The sequence below is a fragment of the Columba livia genome, chromosome 5 (assembly GCF_036013475.1).
Source record: "Columba livia isolate bColLiv1 breed racing homer chromosome 5, bColLiv1.pat.W.v2, whole genome shotgun sequence".
Classification (NCBI taxonomy): domain Eukaryota; kingdom Metazoa; phylum Chordata; class Aves; order Columbiformes; family Columbidae; genus Columba; species Columba livia.
The window spans coordinates 51,239,128-51,261,609 of NC_088606.1; the positions used below are offsets into that span (position 1 = coordinate 51,239,128).

At 48.8% G+C, this 22,482-nt stretch overlaps 1 protein-coding gene across 1 annotated transcript in view; it reads left to right on the forward strand.

Annotated features, from left to right (window-relative positions):
• LOC102090327 (mucin-5AC) overlaps positions 1–22,482 on the forward strand; it is a 52,146-nt gene that overhangs the window by 24,765 nt on the left and 4,899 nt on the right. The window contains exons 31-45 of the mRNA XM_065066499.1: positions 477–13,847; positions 14,059–14,282; positions 15,041–15,215; positions 15,400–15,650; positions 16,882–17,065; positions 17,457–17,655; positions 18,617–18,795; positions 19,005–19,074; positions 19,378–19,478; positions 19,812–19,843; positions 20,626–20,803; positions 21,307–21,411; positions 21,607–21,641; positions 22,008–22,130; positions 22,237–22,335. Of these exons, the coding sequence (XP_064922571.1) occupies positions 477–13,847; positions 14,059–14,282; positions 15,041–15,215; positions 15,400–15,650; positions 16,882–17,065; positions 17,457–17,655; positions 18,617–18,795; positions 19,005–19,074; positions 19,378–19,478; positions 19,812–19,843; positions 20,626–20,803; positions 21,307–21,411; positions 21,607–21,641; positions 22,008–22,130; positions 22,237–22,335 (15,326 nt within the window). The remainder of the gene's footprint in view (positions 1–476; positions 13,848–14,058; positions 14,283–15,040; positions 15,216–15,399; positions 15,651–16,881; positions 17,066–17,456; positions 17,656–18,616; positions 18,796–19,004; positions 19,075–19,377; positions 19,479–19,811; positions 19,844–20,625; positions 20,804–21,306; positions 21,412–21,606; positions 21,642–22,007; positions 22,131–22,236; positions 22,336–22,482) is intronic.

Genomic DNA, 22,482 nt, shown 5'->3' on the forward strand with positions numbered 1-22,482 from the left:
ACATGAGGAGTCAACTCATTTGGAAGAAAAAAGTACCCATGTATCTTGACATACAGACTTTCCACTGGATGTAAATTCAGGCTTTGACACTCCAGATATACTAGCAAATATTCAAGTAAGATAAAAACCAAGGAAATAAATACGCTGAATCTAATGCAAAAATAAAGTGAGATTCCCCCCCCCCCCCCCCCCCGCAATGTGTATAAATTATACCTAAGACGTATTTAAACACTTTGTAAAAGATCATTGGTGTTGTCTTTGGAAGTGAAAGTTGCAAGCATGTCAGTATATTGAATTTCTGGGTAACAGATTTACTGTTCTATTTCATATTAAATTATAAGTACACTAAACTGATGCCCTATAGGCTCAGAATGCAAGCAAATGATCTTAGTAAAATTTTCAGTCCATTTAAAAAAAGAAAATATTTACAGGAATTTATTCTAAGGTTTGTGGTTTCTTCTTTTTCTCTTTCAAAGTGTCACCAACTACATCAGTATGTGTTCATGAAGTCTGTGAATGGTCAGAATGGTATGACGGAAGCCTGCAAATCCCTGGCTATGATGGTGGAGATTTTGAAACCTTTGATGATTTGAGATCTAAAGGTTACGAAGTCTGTAAAGCTCCACGGGCTGTTCAATGCAGAGCAGAGAAATTCCCGGATATACCTCTGAAAGACCTTGGCCAAAAAGTAGAATGCAGTAAAACAACTGGGCTTATATGTTACAACAAGGATCAAATTTCCATGATGTGCAACAACTATGAAATCAGAATCTTATGCTGTGTTTTTGTACCATGTTCTTACACGACACATTCAGAAAATACATCATTTTCAGTGACCACAACATCACCAGCTATTACAACTTCAGAGAGTACAACATTCATACCTTCAGCCACTAAAGAAGAAACCACAACTACAACTGAAATGACAAAGCCTGTCACCACTTCTCCATCAACAACATCCCTTTGCACTAAAGAAGAATGTTACTGGTCAATGTGGTATGATGCCAGTTATCCAGGGTCTGGATACAATGATGGAGATTTTGATACAATTCAGAACATTGAAAAAAAGGGATACAAAGTTTGTGACAACAGAAAGGAAGTCCAATGCAGAGCAGTAAGGTTTCCTAATACACCATATCCACTACTGGAGCAAAACATAACATGTAATAAAGAGGAAGGACTCATATGCTACAATAAAGATCAATTACCACCCATCTGCTATAATTATAAAATACGATTTAAATGCTGTAAAAACGTAAGAGTACCGTGCCATACAACTGCAGCACCCCATACAACAAGAATATCAACAAGTACATCGATTTCTTCGACAACTCCAAGTACATCACCCACGGAAGAATCAACCACACCACACTTACAAACCAAACATAAGACAACCACAACATCAATGACACAACCAGAAACACAATATATACATACAAGAACAACAACACAACCAATAACACAAACACAAACTGAAACAACAACAAGCATATCCATGCCCAGCGTGAGCAGCACCACAACACACTCCACCACGGCCTGTGAACCCGAAGTCTGCTCCTGGAGCGAATGGATCGACGTTGACGTCCCCTCCTCGGGGCCCAACCAGGGAGACTTTGAAACCTACCAGCGAATCCGAGCTGCCGGCATGGAAGTCTGTCAACATCCAAAGGAAATTGAGTGCCAGGCGGAGGACTACCCCGAAGTTCCCATCCAAAACGTCGGACAGGTCGTGCAATGCGACGTCCACTTTGGGCTGGTCTGCAAGAACGAGGACCAGACTGGCAAATTTAAGATGTGCCTCAACTACAGGATCCGCGTCCGCTGCTGCCGGCCAAACTACAATTGCCCTGCCATCAGCCCCCTGTACACCACCAGCCCCACCACCACCACCACCCAGAGCACTCCAACCTCCACCACAGTCACCACCTCCACCTCCACGGCCTACTCCTCCACCACGCTGCCCACCTCCTCAGAAACCACATCGCAAACCTACACCAGCACCACCAGCACTACCAGCCCCACGTCGACACCTACAATATACATCCCCAGCGTGAGCTCCACCACCACCTACTCCACCACGGCCTGTGAACCCGAAGTCTGCTCCTGGAGCGAATGGATGGACGTTGACGTCCCCTCCTCGGGGCCCAACCAGGGAGACTTTGAAACCTACCAGCGAATCCGATCTGCTGGCATGGAGGTCTGTCAACATCCAAAGGAAATCGAGTGCCAGGCGGAGGACTACCCCGAGGTTCCCATCCAAAACGTCGGACAGGTCGTGCAATGCGACGTCCACTTTGGGCTGGTCTGCAAGAACGAGGACCAGACTGGCAAATTTAAGATGTGCCTCAACTACAGGATCCGCGTCCGCTGCTGCCGGCCAAACTACAATTGCCCTGCCATCAGCCCCCTGTACACCACCAGCCCCACCACCACCACCACCCAGAGCACTCCAACCTCCACCACAGTCACCACCTCCACCTCCACGGCCTACTCCTCCACCACGCTGCCCACCTCCTCAGAAACCACATCGCAAACCTACACCAGCACCACCAGCCCCACGCCGACACCTACAATATACATCCCCAGCGTGAGCTCCACCACCACCTACTCCACCACGGCCTGTGAACCCGAAGTCTGCTCCTGGAGCGAATGGATCGACGTTGACGTCCCCTCCTCGGGGCCCAACCAGGGAGACTATGAAACCTACCAGCGAATCCGAGCTGCCGGCATGGAGGTCTGTCAACATCCAAAGGAAATCGAGTGCCAGGCGGAGGACTACCCCGAGGTTCCCATCCAAAACGTCGGACAGGTCGTGCAATGCGACGTCCACTTTGGGCTGGTCTGCAAGAACGAGGACCAGACTGGCAAATTTAAGATGTGCCTCAACTACAGGATCCGCGTCCGCTGCTGCCGGCCAAACTACAATTGCCCTGCCATCAGCCCCCTGTACACCACCAGCCCCACCACCACCACCACCCAGAGCACTCCAACCTCCACCACAGTCACCACCTCCACCTCCACGGCCTACTCCTCCACCACGCTGCCCACCTCCTCAGAAACCACATCGCAAACCTACACCAGCACCACCAGCCCCACGCCGACACCTACAATATACATCCCCAGCGTGAGCTCCACCACCACCTACTCCACCACGGCCTGTGAACCCGAAGTCTGCTCCTGGAGCGAATGGATCGACGTCGACGTCCCCTCCTCGGGGCCCAACCAGGGAGACTTTGAAACCTACCAGCGAATCCGAGCTGCCGGCATGGAAGTCTGTCAACATCCAAAGGAAATCGAGTGCCAGGCGGAGGACTACCCCGAGGTTCCCATCCAAAACGTCGGACAGGTCGTGCAATGCGACGTCCACTTTGGGCTGGTCTGCAAGAACGAGGACCAGACTGGCAAATTTAAGATGTGCCTCAACTACAGGATCCGCGTCCGCTGCTGCCGGCCAAACTACAATTGCCCTGCCATCAGCCCCCTGTACACCACCAGCCCCACCACCACCACCACCCAGAGCACACCAACCTCCACCACAGTCACCCCCTCCACCTCCACGGCCTACTCCTCCACCACGCTGCCCACCTCCTCAGAAACCACATCGCAAACCTACACCAGCACCACCAGCCCCACGCCGACACCTACAATATACATCCCCAGCGTGAGCTCCACCACCACCTACTCCACCACGGCCTGTGAACCCGAAGTCTGCTCCTGGAGCAAATGGATCGACGTCGACTTCCCCTCCTCGGGGCCCAACCAGGGAGACTTTGAAACCTACCAGCGAATCCGAGCTGCCGGCATGGAAGTCTGTCAACATCCAAAGGAAATCGAGTGCCAGGCCGAGGACTACCCCGAGGTTCCCATCCAAAACGTCGGACAGGTCGTGCAATGCGACGTCCACTTTGGGCTGGTCTGCAAGAACGAGGACCAGACTGGCAAATTTAAGATGTGCCTCAACTACAGGATCCGCGTCCGCTGCTGCCGGCCAAACTACAATTGCCCTGCCATCAGCCCCCTGTACACCACCAGCCCCACCACCACCACCACCCAGAGCACTCCAACCTCCACCACAGTCACCACCTCCACCTCCACGGCCTACTCCTCCACCACGCTGCCCACCTCCTCAGAAACCACATCGCAAACCTACACCAGCACCACCAGCCCCACGCCGACACCTACAATATACATCCCCAGCGTGAGCTCCACCACCACCTACTCCACCACGGCCTGTGAACCCGAAGTCTGCTCCTGGAGCGAATGGATCGACGTCGATGTCCCCTCCTCGGGGCCCAACCAGGGAGACTTTGAAACCTACCAGCGAATCCGAGCTGCCGGCATGGAAGTCTGTCAACATCCAAAGGAAATCGAGTGCCAGGCCGAGGACTACCCCGAGGTTCCCATCCAAAACGTCGGACAGGTCGTGCAATGCGACGTCCACTTTGGGCTGGTCTGCAAGAACGAGGACCAGACTGGCAAATTTAAGATGTGCCTCAACTACAGGATCCGCGTCCGCTGCTGCCGGCCAAACTACAATTGCCCTGCCATCAGCCCCCTGTACACCACCAGCCCCACCACCACCACCACCCAGAGCACTCCAACCTCCACCACAGTCACCACCTCCACCTCCACGGCCTACTCCTCCACCACGCTGCCCACCTCCTCAGAAACCACATCGCAAACCTACACCAGCACCACCAGCCCCACGCCGACATCTACAATATACATCCCCAGCGTGAGCTCCACCACCACTTACTCCACCACGGCCTGTGAACCCGAAGTCTGCTCCTGGAGCGAATGGATCGACGTTGACGTCCCCTCCTCGGGGCCCAACCAGGGAGACTTTGAAACCTACCAGCGAATCCGAGCTGCCGGCATGGAAGTCTGTCAACATCCAAAGGAAATCGAGTGCCAGGCGGAGGACTACCCCGAGGTTCCCATCCAAAACGTCAGACAGGTCGTGCAATGCGACGTCCACTTTGGGCTGGTCTGCAAGAACGAGGACCAGACTGGCAAATTTAAGATGTGCCTCAACTACAGGATCCGCGTCCGCTGCTGCCGGCCAAACTACAATTGCCCTGCCATCAGCCCCCTGTACACCACCAGCCCCACCACCACCACCACCCAGAGCACTCCAACCTCCACCACAGTCACCACCTCCACCTCCACGGCCTACTCCTCCACCATGCTGCCCACCTCCTCAGAAACCACATCGCAAACCTACACCAGCACCACCAGCCCCACGCCGACACCTACAATATACATCCCCAGCGTGAGCTCCACCACCACCTACTCCACCACGGCCTGTGAACCCGAAGTCTGCTCCTGGAGCGAATGGATCGACGTTGACGTCCCCTCCTCGGGGCCCAACCAGGGAGACTTTGAAACCTACCAGCGAATCCGAGCTGCCGGCATGGAAGTCTGTCAACATCCAAAGGAAATCGAGTGCCAGGCGGAGGACTACCCCGAGGTTCCCATCCAAAACGTCGGACAGGTCGTGCAATGCGACGTCCACTTTGGGCTGGTCTGCAAGAACGAGGACCAGACTGGCAAATTTAAGATGTGCCTCAACTACAGGATCCGCGTCCGCTGCTGCCGGCCAAACTACAATTGCCCTGCCATCAGCCCCCTGTACACCACCAGCCCCACCACCACCACCACCCAGAGCACTCCAACCTCCACCACAGTCACCACCTCCACCTCCACGGCCTACTCCTCCACCACGCTGCCCACCTCCTCAGAAACCACATCGCAAACCTACACCAGCACCACCAGCCCCACGCCGACACCTGCAATATACATCCCCAGCGTGAGCTCCACCACCACCTACTCCACCACGGCCTGTGAACCCGAAGTCTGCTCCTGGAGCGAATGGATCGACGTTGACGTCCCCTCCTCGGGGCCCAACCAGGGAGACTTTGAAACCTACCAGCAAATCCGAGCTGCCGGCATGGAAGTCTGTCAACATCCAAAGGAAATCGAGTGCCAGGCGGAGGACTACCCCGAGGTTCCCATCCAAAACGTCGGACAGGTCGTGCAATGCGACGTCCACTTTGGGCTGGTCTGCAAGAACGAGGACCAGACTGGCAAATTTAAGATGTGCCTCAACTACAGGATCCGCGTCCGCTGCTGCCGGCCAAACTACAATTGCCCTGCCATCAGCCCCCTGTACACCACCAGCCCCACCACCACCACCACCCAGAGCACTCCAACCTCCACCACAGTCACCACCTCCACCTCCACGGCCTACTCCTCCACCACGCTGCCCACCTCCTCAGAAACCACATCGCAAACCTACACCAGCACCACCAGCACTACCAGCCCCACGCCGACACCTACAATATACATCCCCAGCGTGAGCTCCACCACCACCTACTCCACCACGGCCTGTGAACCCGAAGTCTGCTCCTGGAGCGAATGGATCGACGTTGACTTCCCCTCCTCGGGGCCCAACCAGGGAGACTTTGAAACCTACCAGCGAATCCGATCTGCTGGCATGGAGGTCTGTCAACATCCAAAGGAAATCGAGTGCCAGGCGGAGGACTACCCGGAGGTTCCCATCCAAAACGTCGGACAGGTCGTGCAATGCGACGTCCACTTTGGGCTGGTCTGCAAGAACGAGGACCAGACTGGCAAATTTAAGATGTGCCTCAACTACAGGATCCGCGTCCGCTGCTGCCGGCCAAACTACAATTGCCCTGCCATCAGCCCCCTGTACACCACCAGCCCCACCACCACCACCACCCAGAGCACTCCAACCTCCACCACAGTCACCACCTCCACCTCCACGGCCTACTCCTCCACCACGCTGCCCACCTCCTCAGAAACCACATCACAAACCTACACCAGCACCACCAGCCCCACGCCGACACCTACAATATACATCCCCAGTGTGAGCTCCACCACCACCTACTCCACCACGGCCTGTGAACCCGAAGTCTGCTCCTGGAGCGAATGGATCGACGTTGACGTCCCCTCCTCGGGGCCCAACCAGGGAGACTTTGAAACCTACCAGCGAATCCGATCTGCTGGCATGGAGGTCTGTCAACATCCAAAGGAAATCGAGTGCCAGGCGGAGGACTACCCGGAGGTTCCCATCCAAAACGTCGGACAGGTCGTGCAATGCGACGTCCACTTTGGGCTGGTCTGCAAGAACGAGGACCAGACTGGCAAATTTAAGATGTGCCTCAACTACAGGATCCGCGTCCGCTGCTGCCGGCCAAACTACAATTGCCCTGCCATCAGCCCCCTGTACACCACCAGCCCCACCACCACCACCACCCAGAGCACTCCAACCTCCACCACAGTCACCACCTCCACCTCCACGGCCTACTCCTCCACCACGCTGCCCACCTCCTCAGAAACCACATCGCAAACCTACACCAGCACCACCAGCCCCACGCCGACACCTACAATATACATCCCCAGCGTGAGCTCCACCACCACCTACTCCACCACGGCCTGTGAACCCGAAGTCTGCTCCTGGAGCGAATGGATCGACGTTGACTTCCCCTCCTCGGGGCCCAACCAGGGAGACTTTGAAACCTACCAGCGAATCCGAGCTGCCGGCATGGAAGTCTGTCAACATCCAAAGGAAATCGAGTGCCAGGCGGAGGACTACCCCGAGGTTCCCATCCAAAACGTCGGACAGGTCGTGCAATGCGACGTCCACTTTGGGCTGGTCTGCAAGAACGAGGACCAGACTGGCAAATTTAAGATGTGCCTCAACTACAGGATCCGCGTCCGCTGCTGCCGGCCAAACTACAATTGCCCTGCCATCAGCCCCCTGTACACCACCAGCCCCACCACCACCACCACCCAGAGCACTCCAACCTCCACCACAGTCACCACCTCCACCTCCACAGCCTACTCCTCCACCACGCTGCCCACCTCCTCAGAAACCACATCGCAAACCTACACCAGCACCACCAGCACTACCAGCCCCACGCCGACACCTACAATATACATCCCCAGCGTGAGCTCCACCACCACCTACTCCACCACGGCCTGTGAACCCGAAGTCTGCTCCTGGAGCGAATGGATCGACGTTGACTTCCCCTCCTCGGGGCCCAACCAGGGAGACTTTGAAACCTACCAGCGAATCCGATCTGCTGGCATGGAGGTCTGTCAACATCCAAAGGAAATCGAGTGCCAGGCGGAGGACTACCCCGAGGTTCCCATCCAAAACGTCGGACAGGTCGTGCAATGCGACGTCCACTTTGGGCTGGTCTGCAAGAACGAGGACCAGACTGGCAAATTTAAGATGTGCCTCAACTACAGGATCCGCGTCCGCTGCTGCCGGCCAAACTACAATTGCCCTGCCATCAGCCCCCTGTACACCACCAGCCCCACCACCACCACCACCCAGAGCACTCCAACCTCCACCACAGTCACCACCTCCACCTCCACGGCCTACTCCTCCACCACGCTGCCCACCTCCTCAGAAACCACATCGCAAACCTACACCAGCACCACCAGCCCCACGCCGACACCTACAATATACATCCCCAGCGTGAGCTCCACCACCACCTACTCCACCACGGCCTGTGAACCCGAAGTCTGCTCCTGGAGCGAATGGATCGACGTCGACGTCCCCTCCTCGGGGCCCAACCAGGGAGACTTTGAAACCTACCAGCGAATCCGAGCTGCCGGCATGGAAGTCTGTCAACATCCAAAGGAAATCGAGTGCCAGGCGGAGGACTACCCGGAGGTTCCCATCCAAAACGTCGGACAGGTCGTGCAATGCGACGTCCACTTTGGGCTGGTCTGCAAGAACGAGGACCAGACTGGCAAATTTAAGATGTGCCTCAACTACAGGATCCGCGTCCGCTGCTGCCGGCCAAACTACAATTGCCCTGCCATCAGCCCCCTGTACACCACCAGCCCCACCACCACCACCACCCAGAGCACTCCAACCTCCACCACAGTCACCACCTCCACCTCCACGGCCTACTCCTCCACCACGCTGCCCACCTCCTCAGAAACCACATCGCAAACCTACACCAGCACCACCAGCCCCACGCCGACACCTACAATATACATCCCCAGCGTGAGCTCCACCACCACCTACTCCACCACGGCCTGTGAACCCGAAGTCTGCTCCTGGAGCGAATGGATCGACGTTGACGTCCCCTCCTCGGGGCCCAACCAGGGAGACTTTGAAACCTACCAGCGAATCCGAGCTGCCGGCATGGAAGTCTGTCAACATCCAAAGGAAATCGAGTGCCAGGCGGAGGACTACCCCGAGGTTCCCATCCAAAACGTCGGACAGGTCGTGCAATGCGACGTCCACTTTGGGCTGGTCTGCAAGAACGAGGACCAGACTGGCAAATTTAAGATGTGCCTCAACTACAGGATCCGCGTCCGCTGCTGCCGGCCAAACTACAATTGCCCTGCCATCAGCCCCCTGTACACCACCAGCCTCACCACCACCACCACCCAGAGCACTCCAACCTCCACCACAGTCACCACCTCCACCTCCACGGCCTACTCCTCCACCACGCTGCCCACCTCCTCAGAAACCACATCGCAAACCTACACCAGCACCACCAGCCCCACGCCGACACCTACAATATACATCCCCAGCGTGAGCTCCACCACCACCTACTCCACCACGGCCTGTGAACCCGAAGTCTGCTCCTGGAGCGAATGGATCGACGTTGACTTCCCCTCCTCGGGGCCCAACCAGGGAGACTTTGAAACCTACCAGCGAATCCGAGCTGCTGGCATGGAGGTCTGTCAACATCCAAAGGAAATCGAGTGCCAGGCGGAGGACTACCCCGAGGTTCCCATCCAAAACGTCGGACAGGTCGTGCAATGCGACGTCCACTTTGGGCTGGTCTGCAAGAACGAGGACCAGACTGGCAAATTTAAGATGTGCCTCAACTACAGGATCCGCGTCCGCTGCTGCCGGCCAAACTACAATTGCCCTGCCATCAGCCCCCTGTACACCACCAGCCCCACCACCACCACCACCCAGAGCACTCCAACCTCCACCACAGTCACCACCTCCACCTCCACGGCCTACTCCTCCACCACGCTGCCCACCTCCTCAGAAACCACATCGCAAACCTACACCAGCACCACCAGCCCCACGCCGACACCTACAATATACATCCCCAGCGTGAGCTCCACCACCACCTACTCCACCACGGCCTGTGAACCCGAAGTCTGCTCCTGGAGCGAATGGATCGACGTTGACTTCCCCTCCTCGGGGCCCAACCAGGGAGACTTTGAAACCTACCAGCGAATCCGAGCTGCTGGCATGGAGGTCTGTCAACATCCAAAGGAAATCGAGTGCCAGGCGGAGGACTACCCCGAGGTTCCCATCCAAAACGTCGGACAGGTCGTGCAATGCGACGTCCACTTTGGGCTGGTCTGCAAGAACGAGGACCAGACTGGCAAATTTAAGATGTGCCTCAACTACAGGATCCGCGTCCGCTGCTGCCGGCCAAACTACAATTGCCCTGCCATCAGCCCCCTGTACACCACCAGCCCCACCACCACCACCACCCAGAGCACTCCAACCTCCACCACAGTCACCACCTTCACCTCCACGGCCTACTCCTCCACCACGCTGCCCACCTCCTCAGAAACCACATCGCAAACCTACACCAGCACCACCAGCCCCACGCCGACACCTACAATATACATCCCCAGCGTGAGCTCCACCACCACCTACTCCACCACGGCCTGTGAACCCGAAGTCTGCTCCTGGAGCGAATGGATCGACGTTGACGTCCCCTCCTCGGGGCCCAACCAGGGAGACTTTGAAACCTACCAGCGAATCCGAGCTGCCGGCATGGAAGTCTGTCAACATCCAAAGGAAATCGAGTGCCAGGCGGAGGACTACCCCGAGGTTCCCATCCAAAACGTCGGACAGGTCGTGCAATGCGACGTCCACTTTGGGCTGGTCTGCAAGAACGAGGACCAGACTGGCAAATTTAAGATGTGCCTCAACTACAGGATCCGCGTCCGCTGCTGCCGGCCAAACTACAATTGCCCTGCCATCAGCCCCCTGTACACCACCAGCCCCACCACCACCACCACCCAGAGCACTCCAACCTCCACCACAGTCACCACCTCCACCTCCACGGCCTACTCCTCCACCACGCTGCCCACCTCCTCAGAAACCACATCGCAAACCTACACCAGCACCACCAGCCCCACGCCGACACCTACAATATACATCCCCAGCGTGAGCTCCACCACCACCTACTCCACCACGGCCTGTGAACCCGAAGTCTGCTCCTGGAGCGAATGGATCGATGTTGACGTCCCCTCCTCGGGGCCCAACCAGGGAGACTTTGAAACCTACCAGCGAATCCGAGCTGCCGGCATGGAAGTCTGTCAACATCCAAAGGAAATCGAGTGCCAGGCGGAGGACTACCCCGAGGTTCCCATCCAAAACGTCGGACAGGTCGTGCAATGCGACGTCCACTTTGGGCTGGTCTGCAAGAACGAGGACCAGACTGGCAAATTTAAGATGTGCCTCAACTACAGGATCCGCGTCCGCTGCTGCCGGCCAAACTACAATTGCCCTGCCATCAGCCCCCTGTACACCACCAGCCCCACCACCACCACCACCCAGAGCACTCCAACCTCCACCACAGTCACCACCTCCACCTCCACGGCCTACTCCTCCACCACGCTGCCCACCTCCTCAGAAACCACATCGCAAACCTACACCAGCACCACCAGCACTACCAGCCCCACGCCGACACCTACAATATACATCCCCAGCGTGAGCTCCACCACCACCTACTCCACCACGGCCTGTGAACCCGAAGTCTGCTCCTGGAGCGAATGGATCGACGTCGACGTCCCCTCCTCGGGGCCCAACCAGGGAGACTTTGAAACCTACCAGCGAATCCGAGCTGCCGGCATGGAAGTCTGTCAACATCCAAAGGAAATCGAGTGCCAGGCGGAGGACTACCCCGAGGTTCCCATCCAAAACGTCGGACAGGTCGTGCAATGCGACGTCCACTTTGGGCTGGTCTGCAAGAACGAGGACCAGACTGGCAAATTTAAGATGTGCCTCAACTACAGGATCCGCGTCCGCTGCTGCCGGCCAAACTACAATTGCCCTGCCATCAGCCCCCTGTACACCACCAGCCCCACCACCACCACCACCCAGAGCACACCAACCTCCACCACAGTCACCCCCTCCACCTCCACGGCCTACTCCTCCACCACGCTGCCCACCTCCTCAGAAACCACATCGCAAACCTACACCAGCACCACCAGCCCCACGCCGACACCTACAATATACATCCCCAGCGTGAGCTCCACCACCACCTACTCCACCACGGCCTGTGAACCCGAAGTCTGCTCCTGGAGCAAATGGATCGACGTCGACTTCCCCTCCTCGGGGCCCAACCAGGGAGACTTTGAAACCTACCAGCGAATCCGAGCTGCCGGCATGGAAGTCTGTCAACATCCAAAGGAAATCGAGTGCCAGGCGGAGGACTACCCCGAGGTTCCCATCCAAAACGTCGGACAGGTCGTGCAATGCAACGTCCACTTTGGGCTGGTCTGCAAGAACGAGGACCAGACTGGCAAATTTAAGATGTGCCTCAACTACAGGATCCGCGTCCGCTGCTGCCGGCCAAACTACAATTGCCCTGCCATCAGCCCCCTGTACACCACCAGCCCCACCACCACCACCACCCAGAGCACTCCAACCTCCACCACAGTCACCACCTCCACCTCCACGGCCTACTCCTCCACCACGCTGCCCACCTCCTCAGAAACCACATCGCAAACCTACACCAGCACCACCAGCACTACCAGCCCCACGCCGACACCTACAATATACATCCCCAGCGTGAGCTCCACCACCACCTACTCCACCACGGCCTGTGAACCCGAAGTCTGCTCCTGGAGCGAATGGATCGATGTTGACGTCCCCTCCTCGGGGCCCAACCAGGGAGACTTTGAAACCTACCAGCGAATCCGAGCTGCCGGCATGGAAGTCTGTCAACATCCAAAGGAAATCGAGTGCCAGGCGGAGGACTACCCCGAGGTTCCCATCCAAAACGTCGGACAGGTCGTGCAATGCGACGTCCACTTTGGGCTGGTCTGCAAGAACGAGGACCAGACTGGCAAATTTAAGATGTGCCTCAACTACAGGATCCGCGTCCGCTGCTGCCGGCCAAACTACAATTGCCCTGCCATCAGCCCCCTGTACACCACCAGCCCCACCACCACCACCACCCAGAGCACTCCAACCTCCACCACAGTCACCACCTCCACCTCCACGGCCTACTCCTCCACCACGCTGCCCACCTCCTCAGAAACCACATCGCAAACCTACACCAGCACCACCAGCACTACCAGCCCCACGCCGACACCTACAATATACATCCCCAGCGTGAGCTCCACCACCACCTACTCCACCACGGCCTGTGAACCCGAAGTCTGCTCCTGGAGCGAATGGATCGACGTCGACGTCCCCTCCTCGGGGCCCAACCAGGGAGACTTTGAAACCTACCAGCGAATCCGAGCTGCCGGCATGGAAGTCTGTCAACATCCAAAGGAAATCGAGTGCCAGGCGGAGGACTACCCCGAGGTTCCCATCCAAAACGTCGGACAGGTCGTGCAATGCGACGTCCACTTTGGGCTGGTCTGCAAGAACGAGGACCAGACTGGCAAATTTAAGATGTGCCTCAACTACAGGATCCGCGTCCGCTGCTGCCGGCCAAACTACAATTGCCCAGCCATCAGCCCCCTGTACACCACCAGCCCCACTACTACTACTACATTTCTACCTTTCTTTACCAGCCCTCTTTCTCCATCTGTATCCACACCGTGTTTTTGTAAAATTGGCGATTCTATTTTTTCACCTGGTAAGTAAATCCTTTTTTTGTATGCTACATATCTTATAATCTGTGTTTTGTGTTCATTTTATTCACGATTCCTAATTTTCACTTATGTATAGTCACAACTTTTTTTTCTGAAATTCTGTAGGGGTTTTTTTGAATTTTTATATTTTTAGTTTTTGTGTGATTTTTATATATATATATTCTTTGCCTCTCTTATTTTCTTGATTTTTTACAGGTGATTTGATTTACAACAAAATGGATAGTGATGGATGCAGATTTTACGCTGTCTGTAGTCCAACATGTACAGTTGAACGACACACTGGATATTGTAACATCACTACTCCTTTAACCACTACTTCACCCGAATGGTCTACCATAACAACATCAGTTCCTCTTCCTACCACTTCTGAAATACTTCCATTTCATGGCTGTGTTTCTGCTACTTACCCTGCCCTACAGGTTTGTAGTATCTTTGATATGTTATGATTGTTGACATAACACCAATATTAGCTTCATACTTTTGTGGAAGTATTTGCATTCTTTGAACTTCGTATGTGCATATTGCCAGAGTATGTGTTGCAAGTGATGGGCTATATAGATGACAAAAATTTCTACATTCCTTTATATTATTTTTTCAAATGGAGAAAGCAAGCTACAACAATCATTTCTTCTTACTTTATTGCTAGTAAAACACTTTCTGATGCACTTCATTGCATAAATAACAAAGCTTCCTATTGAAATAATAGAGGAGGTTTTATTGTTCATTTTATTTCTTCACTAAACAGAAAATTTTAAGCTACTCTGGAAACTTGCATCTTTTTTTGTTCTCCTGCCCTCCCACCTGTACTTCTGTACACATTCTTTTGTTTGTTGTTGGTTTTGGCTGTTGAGGGGTTGTTTGACTGACTGATTTGCTTTGGTTGATTTGTTTATTTGGTTTTGATAGTAACGGTCTGTGCTGATAGTGAAGTCCACTACACACAGCTAGTACAAAGGACATCGGTTCTCTTAACCCAAGACCACCCCCCCCAAACCTCAGAAGAGCTCCTCATGCAGAAGAAATTAGTGGAATTGAGGTTCCTATCTCCTTTTAGCATAAGAAAAATAGATCATGTAGAATATTGACAACCTTGTACTATCTGTGAAGATTTTCAATTTAGTCCTTGCTTCAGATTTGGAAAACAAAACTGTTTCTGCAATTTTTGTTCATTTTCCAGCCTGGACAAAGATACAAATTATCCAACTGTACAGAACTCATCTGTAAGGGAGACAACAAGGTAGAAGTAATTCCAACACACTGCCCACCTGTAAGGGAAATTACCTGTGCTAACAAATATCCGGCAATACTGGTACCTGATGAGAACGGCTGCTGTTACCATTACGAGTGTCAATGTAAGCACCAGTAGATGAAGGAATAACTTTTTTTTTAAAAAAAAGCAAAGCTTTGCACAGATTATATAAGCATTTTGTTTTCTTAGGATTGTTCTTTAAATTGTAGTATATTCACTCCAGTTTCTAAATTCTTTGTTCTATATTAATTTTTATGTTAATCTTCCAAATATTTTCTCTCTACCAGGTGTGTGCAGTGGATGGGGTGATCCTCATTATATTACTTTTGATGGAACCTACTATACTTTCCTTGAAAACTGCACTTACGTCCTGGTGAAACAGATTGTACCTAAATATGACAACTTCCGTGTTTACATTGACAATTATTACTGTGATGCAAAAGATGGACTTTCCTGCCCTAAATCGATTATTATTTTCTACAAAACTGCAGAAGTGGTGCTGACCCGTAAACTCATGAATGGTGTGATGACCAACGTGGTAAAATACGCAATTTTTATTTCTTTATTTTTGAAAAAAAGAAATAAGTTCCATAGGCTTTACCGATTCTCATTTGAAACACAGTCTGTTACATCATTATATCACAGAGGTGATGAGGGCAAAGGGTATCACTAGGGAAAAAAAAATTACACCGGTTTCTAAGAACAAAATGTCAGAAACTATGAAAATATTAATATATTATGTGCATGTATGCATATATATAAATGAAATTAAGAAACAGGCTAATACAGATCATAGAGAGAAGACAGAAAGAATGCTCATACTGGTGCTTGATTCAAGTTTCATGAAAAACAGCACATTGTGCCATTCATTTCTGCATACACATTATGAGGAAACATGAATGCAGATCACAAACATGATTCTTCTCTCATGGTGAAGATGGGAATGTATCCCTTAACAGCTGGACAATTAGAGAGTGCTTCTTCTGCATAGGGAACTCCAGGCACCTAACTGAACCATAACACTGAGGAAGAATTTATTAGTTGATTAGAGAACACAAAGAGGTGGGAGGAAAACTTTGTCTCAATATGCACTCTTGCCCTACAGAGCCATGCCAGCTTCTCCTTACCTACAGTCAGAAAGGCATGCTGAAACAATTAGTCAAGTGATGTCCCTGCAAAGGAAAACAGTAACTGACCATTTTACTTGGTCCCAATTCAATGAGAAGAAAGTTGCAGACTAATTCCTGACAAAAAGCTACTAAGCAAATACGTCCACTCGCATCGCTGCAAATGCAACAGCTTAGATTAATGGATTTGAATGCAGGCAACTTTTCCAATGCCAGACAACATGTAGCATAGGGAGTGTGATTTTGCAACAAAGTTATTACATAATAATAGCAGGAACATTTCTGTAGTGAAAGAAAACTATCACTTGTTTTCATATCAAAAATGTTTACAATAAACAAAATTATGAGGGATACAAAGAAAATAGTTGGATTTAGAATGCTATACATTAGCACACAATCTGTATGAAACACAGTACATAAAGGCTACTTAGATTATTATCACACTGTAGCAATATAGCAATACAAGCTGAGATATTAATGTATATACATATGCCATTATCACAATATCAATGGGCATTGAATGTGATGCACAACAATGTGAAGTTATGCACAATTATGCGTATTAGAAAATTATTTTAAGAAATCAGGCAAAAGTAGTGCTTATTCTGAAGTTGTTTTGTTTTGTTTTAACCCCGCATTCAGATGTACTTCAACCAAAAGATCATCAAACCAGGCTTCAAAAAGGATGGCATTTATTTCTCCAGACTTGGCATCAACATGATTGTTGAAATACCAGAGATAGGTGCAACTATCACCTTTAGTGGGCTGATTTTCTCTGTGAAACTCCCATACAGCAAATTTGGCAACAATACTGAAGGACAGTGTGGTAAGACAGATACACTAATTAAAATTGGAACTCTTTCCCCACTCCACCATGGTTATTCTCACCCACTCTGGCTATAAGCTTCATGACTGGCAGAAATTTTTAAACAGAGATAAAATGGAAATGAAAACAGTTCTGATCTTTCAACCTCTGTAGGATCAGAAGCTCAATATTTCAGCAACCTACTTCTTTCCTTTGGGGCTGGGGTTTTGGATTTGTTTGTTTTTCTGTAACCTAAATTAAAGCTCATATATCTGTAAAGAAAGCACTCTCCATGAAGCAAGACACCTTATACATTTCATGAGCACATCGTGTCTAAAGGTCATATCAGGACAACAATGTATTGTGCATCTCCGATGTGACTTATGAGACTTATATAGCTTGTCTCTTCCAGGAACATGTACAAATAATAAATCAGATGAATGCCGTTTACCAAGTGGTGAGATAATTTCTTCCTGTCCCCAAATGGCTCACCACTGGATTGTTGATAACAACAAGTCATGCCATGGAGTACCAATACCACCAGTTGTAACCACGCCTTCACCAAAACCTCACTGTGAAACACCTCGTCTCTGCAAGCTTATCTGGAGCGAGTAAGAAAAAAAATGAATTTATGCACTCTTTCTAGACAAAGCTGTCTCAGTATCTTACAGGACAAGTTAGAACTTTAGCCCTAGCATGTGAATAGCTGAAAATGACAGATTAACGACAGGATATATATAGTAAAAGGCCTTTGCAAAAGAAACTGCTCTTCTTCTATTACTTGCATGCCAAAGGTAACTGAGGAAGGAGAGATGAAGTCAGAAAACCAAGGATGCAGCAAGCACTAAAATCCATATTCCCTGGGTTGCAAACACACAGATCTATGCCATCTTTCTCCCTCCCTACCTTCCAGGTTATGCTCATTCACTATTAGTTACACTATTAAGTAAAGACTGAACTTGAAATTTGAAGTGGGTCTTCATTACAAACCATAAAGAACCTTATTACCTATCAGGTTAACAAAGCAGACAGAAACAACTCAGCCAAAAAGCACCCATCGTTCTTTGTGTGTTTTATGTAAAACATAGAGCTCCAAAAGCACAAAGGCCTGTTTTCTGCAGTATTTCCTAGGCTTGCATGAGCTCTGACAAAAGCTTTGTTTTTCAGCTGGGTCACTTATGAAGGTCCACTTACACTTGCTTGCTGTAGTGTCCATTAAGTTATGAGCTATCATGTATGCAATTTTTCTGTCTCTCAGCTACTTTTATCATCCCTTTTTCCTCAATCTGATGTAGTTTTCATTAAATTTCTGGTGTCGGACTGATGAAAAGTTGTATACACATACAGAAATACTGTTACCATTAGCCTCTACAGAAAAATAAAATATGGCACTTTTAATTTCCTAACCCTTCCTTTATCTATCTCCCATATTATTAGCCATTCTTAGGGTTTTGTTTCTCAAAATACATTCCTTCCTGAAGCAGAGAATCATTTGCCATTAACTGGGAAGTGCTGGATTTTATATAATGACAGGTTAACATTAAAAGGGTTTTGTTTCTTTTCTACCTGCAGGATTTTTGCAGAATGCCGTGCCGTGATACCACCAGAACCATTTTTCAAAGGCTGTGTTTTTGATGGGTGTCGCATAGCCGATGAATCCATGCAGTGTTCCAGTTTGGAAATATATGCCACAGAATGTGCTGCTAGAGGTGTCTGTGTTGACTGGAGAGGAAAGACCAATAATACATGCCGTAAGTATAGCAGAATTCAAAAACTGTAGTAATTAGTATTTTATTCAGTAAATAAATCCTACATCTAACACTTGACTACTGTCCACAAAAACACAGCAACATCCTTACTCACAGAAGCTGCAGATGAAGAAGGCAAAGCTGCAATCACTTTTGCTGCAAAAATGCATCTACTGTCATTTTTTGATCTTTTTTCTTCTTTTTCCATACAGCATACAACTGTTCAAGAGGCATGGTATACAAGCCATGTGGGGCCATTAATCCTGCTACCTGTGAACCAAGGTATGGAAAGACAAAAAAAAAATTCTAAAAACAACTGCTTATATTTTTTTTTCTATTTTTATTGAACTATTTTCCTTAGAAAATTGAGTTACTTCATAATGAAATGTCCTGTGAGTTTGGTTAATTTACTCAGGATTTATAAACATAAATCATCTCTATGAATATGGACTTCCTGTTACACTTCAGAAACTGCAAATTTTTTTGTCTCCCATGTGTCTGACATGGTGACCTACATATGCTGCTGTCTCTCCTGCTTCACTGCAAAAACATTGTACTCATATACATGCATTCTTCCCACTCTAGCCTTGTTGAGCTTCCTGGCTATGGAGTAACTGAAGGATGTTTCTGTCCTGAAGGAAAGACACTCATGAGTGAAGACAGCAACATTTGTGTCTCTGAATGCTGTAAGTAATTAGTAGCTAATCTGAGGAACAGAGATCAGGATGATAATCAGGAGGTCTGTGTTCTAGTGCCATCTTCTACATGGTCAGATCATGGGCAAATCAGCCTCTTTAAGTTCCCATAGTCTCCCCAAGTACCTTATTTCTATCTTCCTTACATAAGACCTACCAAGGTGGTGGAATTCCACATTTCAGAAGAACTAGTCTGTATATTTGTTTTATTGTTAGTTTTATCTTCACAGTATTTCTATTTGAAACTGCACAAATTCACTCCTTTGTGTCAGTTTTCAGTGCTGTAAATCTTCACTTGTTTTTGTTTTGTTTTGTTTTTTTCAGCCTGTAGAGAACCAAATGGAGTATCCAGATGGGTGAGTAGGACAGTCAATGTGGTTTATCGAGCACAGACAAGCGAAGCAAGGGGATATTTTGTGTTTCACAAATAACAACGTTTGGCTTAAGTTGGGGGAGACTTTATGGTTTTTTTTAAAAGGTTCATTCCTCTTTAGTCTTAAAAATATTTATGAATGCCAGAGCAGAAATTGCATTACTCCTTAACAATATAAATAAAATAACCATCAATTCACATACTGGGGGGCTGGAGACGAGGGGCAAGGGGGAAGAGAGAAAGAGAAGTAGCATATGTGTTTCTTTGCTTTTTTATTTCCACAAATTTGGCTCTCTAAAGCTACTAGAGATGAAGAGACAGATAGATAACAGAGCTTACCTGTTGCTGATAATGTTGATAATCTGCATTCTTAGTTCCTCAGGTGCATACAAATTATAGAAATATCTCTCCATAATTTATGTGCAAATAAATATGTCATGTGATTATTTCTTATTCAAAAATGCATGCAAATCTCAATCACTTCTCATTTAGACCTCTTGTATCCCTCATACTAACACTACTATTAAATAGAAAGTGATATCTGTGTGAACATGCTCACATGCTCAGAACCTTCAGTGGTCTCCAGCATCTTCCCCTAATTACCTTTGTTTTGATGGTTCCTTATAAAATCTAAAAATATTAGAAATATGAAAAGGCTGATGTAATCAGGCACCACTGTATCCATAAATAAATCAACTAGAAACAAATAAAATTATTTTGGTTTGAATTTTTATATAATTTTTTTTCTTTTTTTTTTTTATATAGCCAGGAGAAAAATGGACAAAAGACTGCCAGGAATGTTTTTGTGACAAGAATACTCTTAAAGTGCACTGTACAAAACACAAATGTTCTCTGACACAGAAAGTATTTTGTGATGAACCAGGATACATGCCTGTTAAGATACAGATACCAGAAGATCCATGCTGTACTAGGACTGAGTGCTGTAAGTACTGTCTTAGTTCTTTATCATGGGAAATATACTGTATTCATTTTGAGAAATTACATTAAAAATATCATTTTTTAATACTTTGCAATGATTTAATAATTTTTTTCTCCCTCATCCCACTTCTTAAGAGCTTCTTAAAGAGCATTTACTGGATTCAAAGATTAAAAGATTTTACATAGCTAGATATAGAAAAGTAACTGGAAATCTCCTATAATTTAACACTGAAACCCTTTAATGCTTTCATCACCTGAAATGATATTAAAAAAACTACTCAAAGAATTTTCTGTTTTAAAGACCAATATTAAATAAATAAATAAATAAATAAGTCTTGAATATGTAAAGATTCCTTGGCACATATACCGTACTAGTCATTAAACTAGCTTGTGTAAACAATACGATGCTTGTCCCACAGGAAAACTTCAGAGGCTCATGCAAAACAAAATTACTTTCTTTTTAAAATTATGAGTTTATTATTTTCTATATTGTCTTACATTAAACAGACTGCAACACTAGCCTCTGCCCTGAGGTCACACCACAGTGCTTAGAGGGACAGGAAGCAGTCACAATAATGCAGCTTGGAAAATGCTGTCCTACCATTGAATGCAGTAAGTACTATGTACCTTCTCCATGTGTTTTTCACAGGTACATTTTTCTGAGTTGATGAATATAAAAGCCTTAAAAAAAGAAGATGCAAATTATCTGTGTTGTCATATTGGGCCAATAAGGCAGCAGTTTTTTCACATGCTTCTAGCTCCTAAAATTTACACCATTATGACACTATCTTTCTTCCTTCTTTCCAGGACATGGCTGTATAGTCAATGAAACCTACTATGCAGTAAGTACACAGAGTAACTCACTATTCACATAGGTTCACATAGTTTTTGTGACTCCTGTCATGGAGCATATTTTGCAGAAAGGTCTGAGATAAGACATTAATTCTTTAATCGAGGTCAGCACATCAACACTCTTCCTGCAAGCAAAAGCATTACCTTATCTCATTTCTGCATTAGCAGAATTTAATTCCAAAACTGATATTACCAACAACAGAATCTCTGCTTAAATAAAACAAAAAAAAAGTTGTATTTAAGGATAGCTTAGTCCATACATAGTTCAGCTTTGCATTGTCTGTGACATACATACACAAGTAAATTATTTTTACTGATTAATAATGGCTTTTTTTTTTTTTTCTGACTTCCCCTAGCCTGGAGCCATCATTCCATCAGGCCCCTGTGAAGAATGCACCTGCTCTGAATCCTCTTACTCAGGCTCTCACCATGCTACTGTCAAGTGCGAGCCTGTTATCTGTGACACATACTGCCCAGCGGTGAGTGCTATGTTGCTGTCAGTAACTCCTACCACACTCAAATATCCACCACTTAAGGTCAGTGTCATACCTCAGTGTCATGTCCCCTCTCTTTCTTTCAAAACAGGGTTACAAGTATACAAAGAAACCTGGACAGTGCTGCGGCACCTGCAAAGCAGCAGCTTGCGTAATGACTGTGGGAGAAAACATTACACGTGTGCTTCAAGTAACTATCCCTGTATTCATTCACTTTTGGTGAACTCTGATAGTCTTTCCACTCTTTCCTTCACTTGCCTATGTCACATTTATCTGCTGCATCTTTTCTCATGGTAGACAAATGCTTATTCAGGCAGGGAATACACTGTCTTGAACA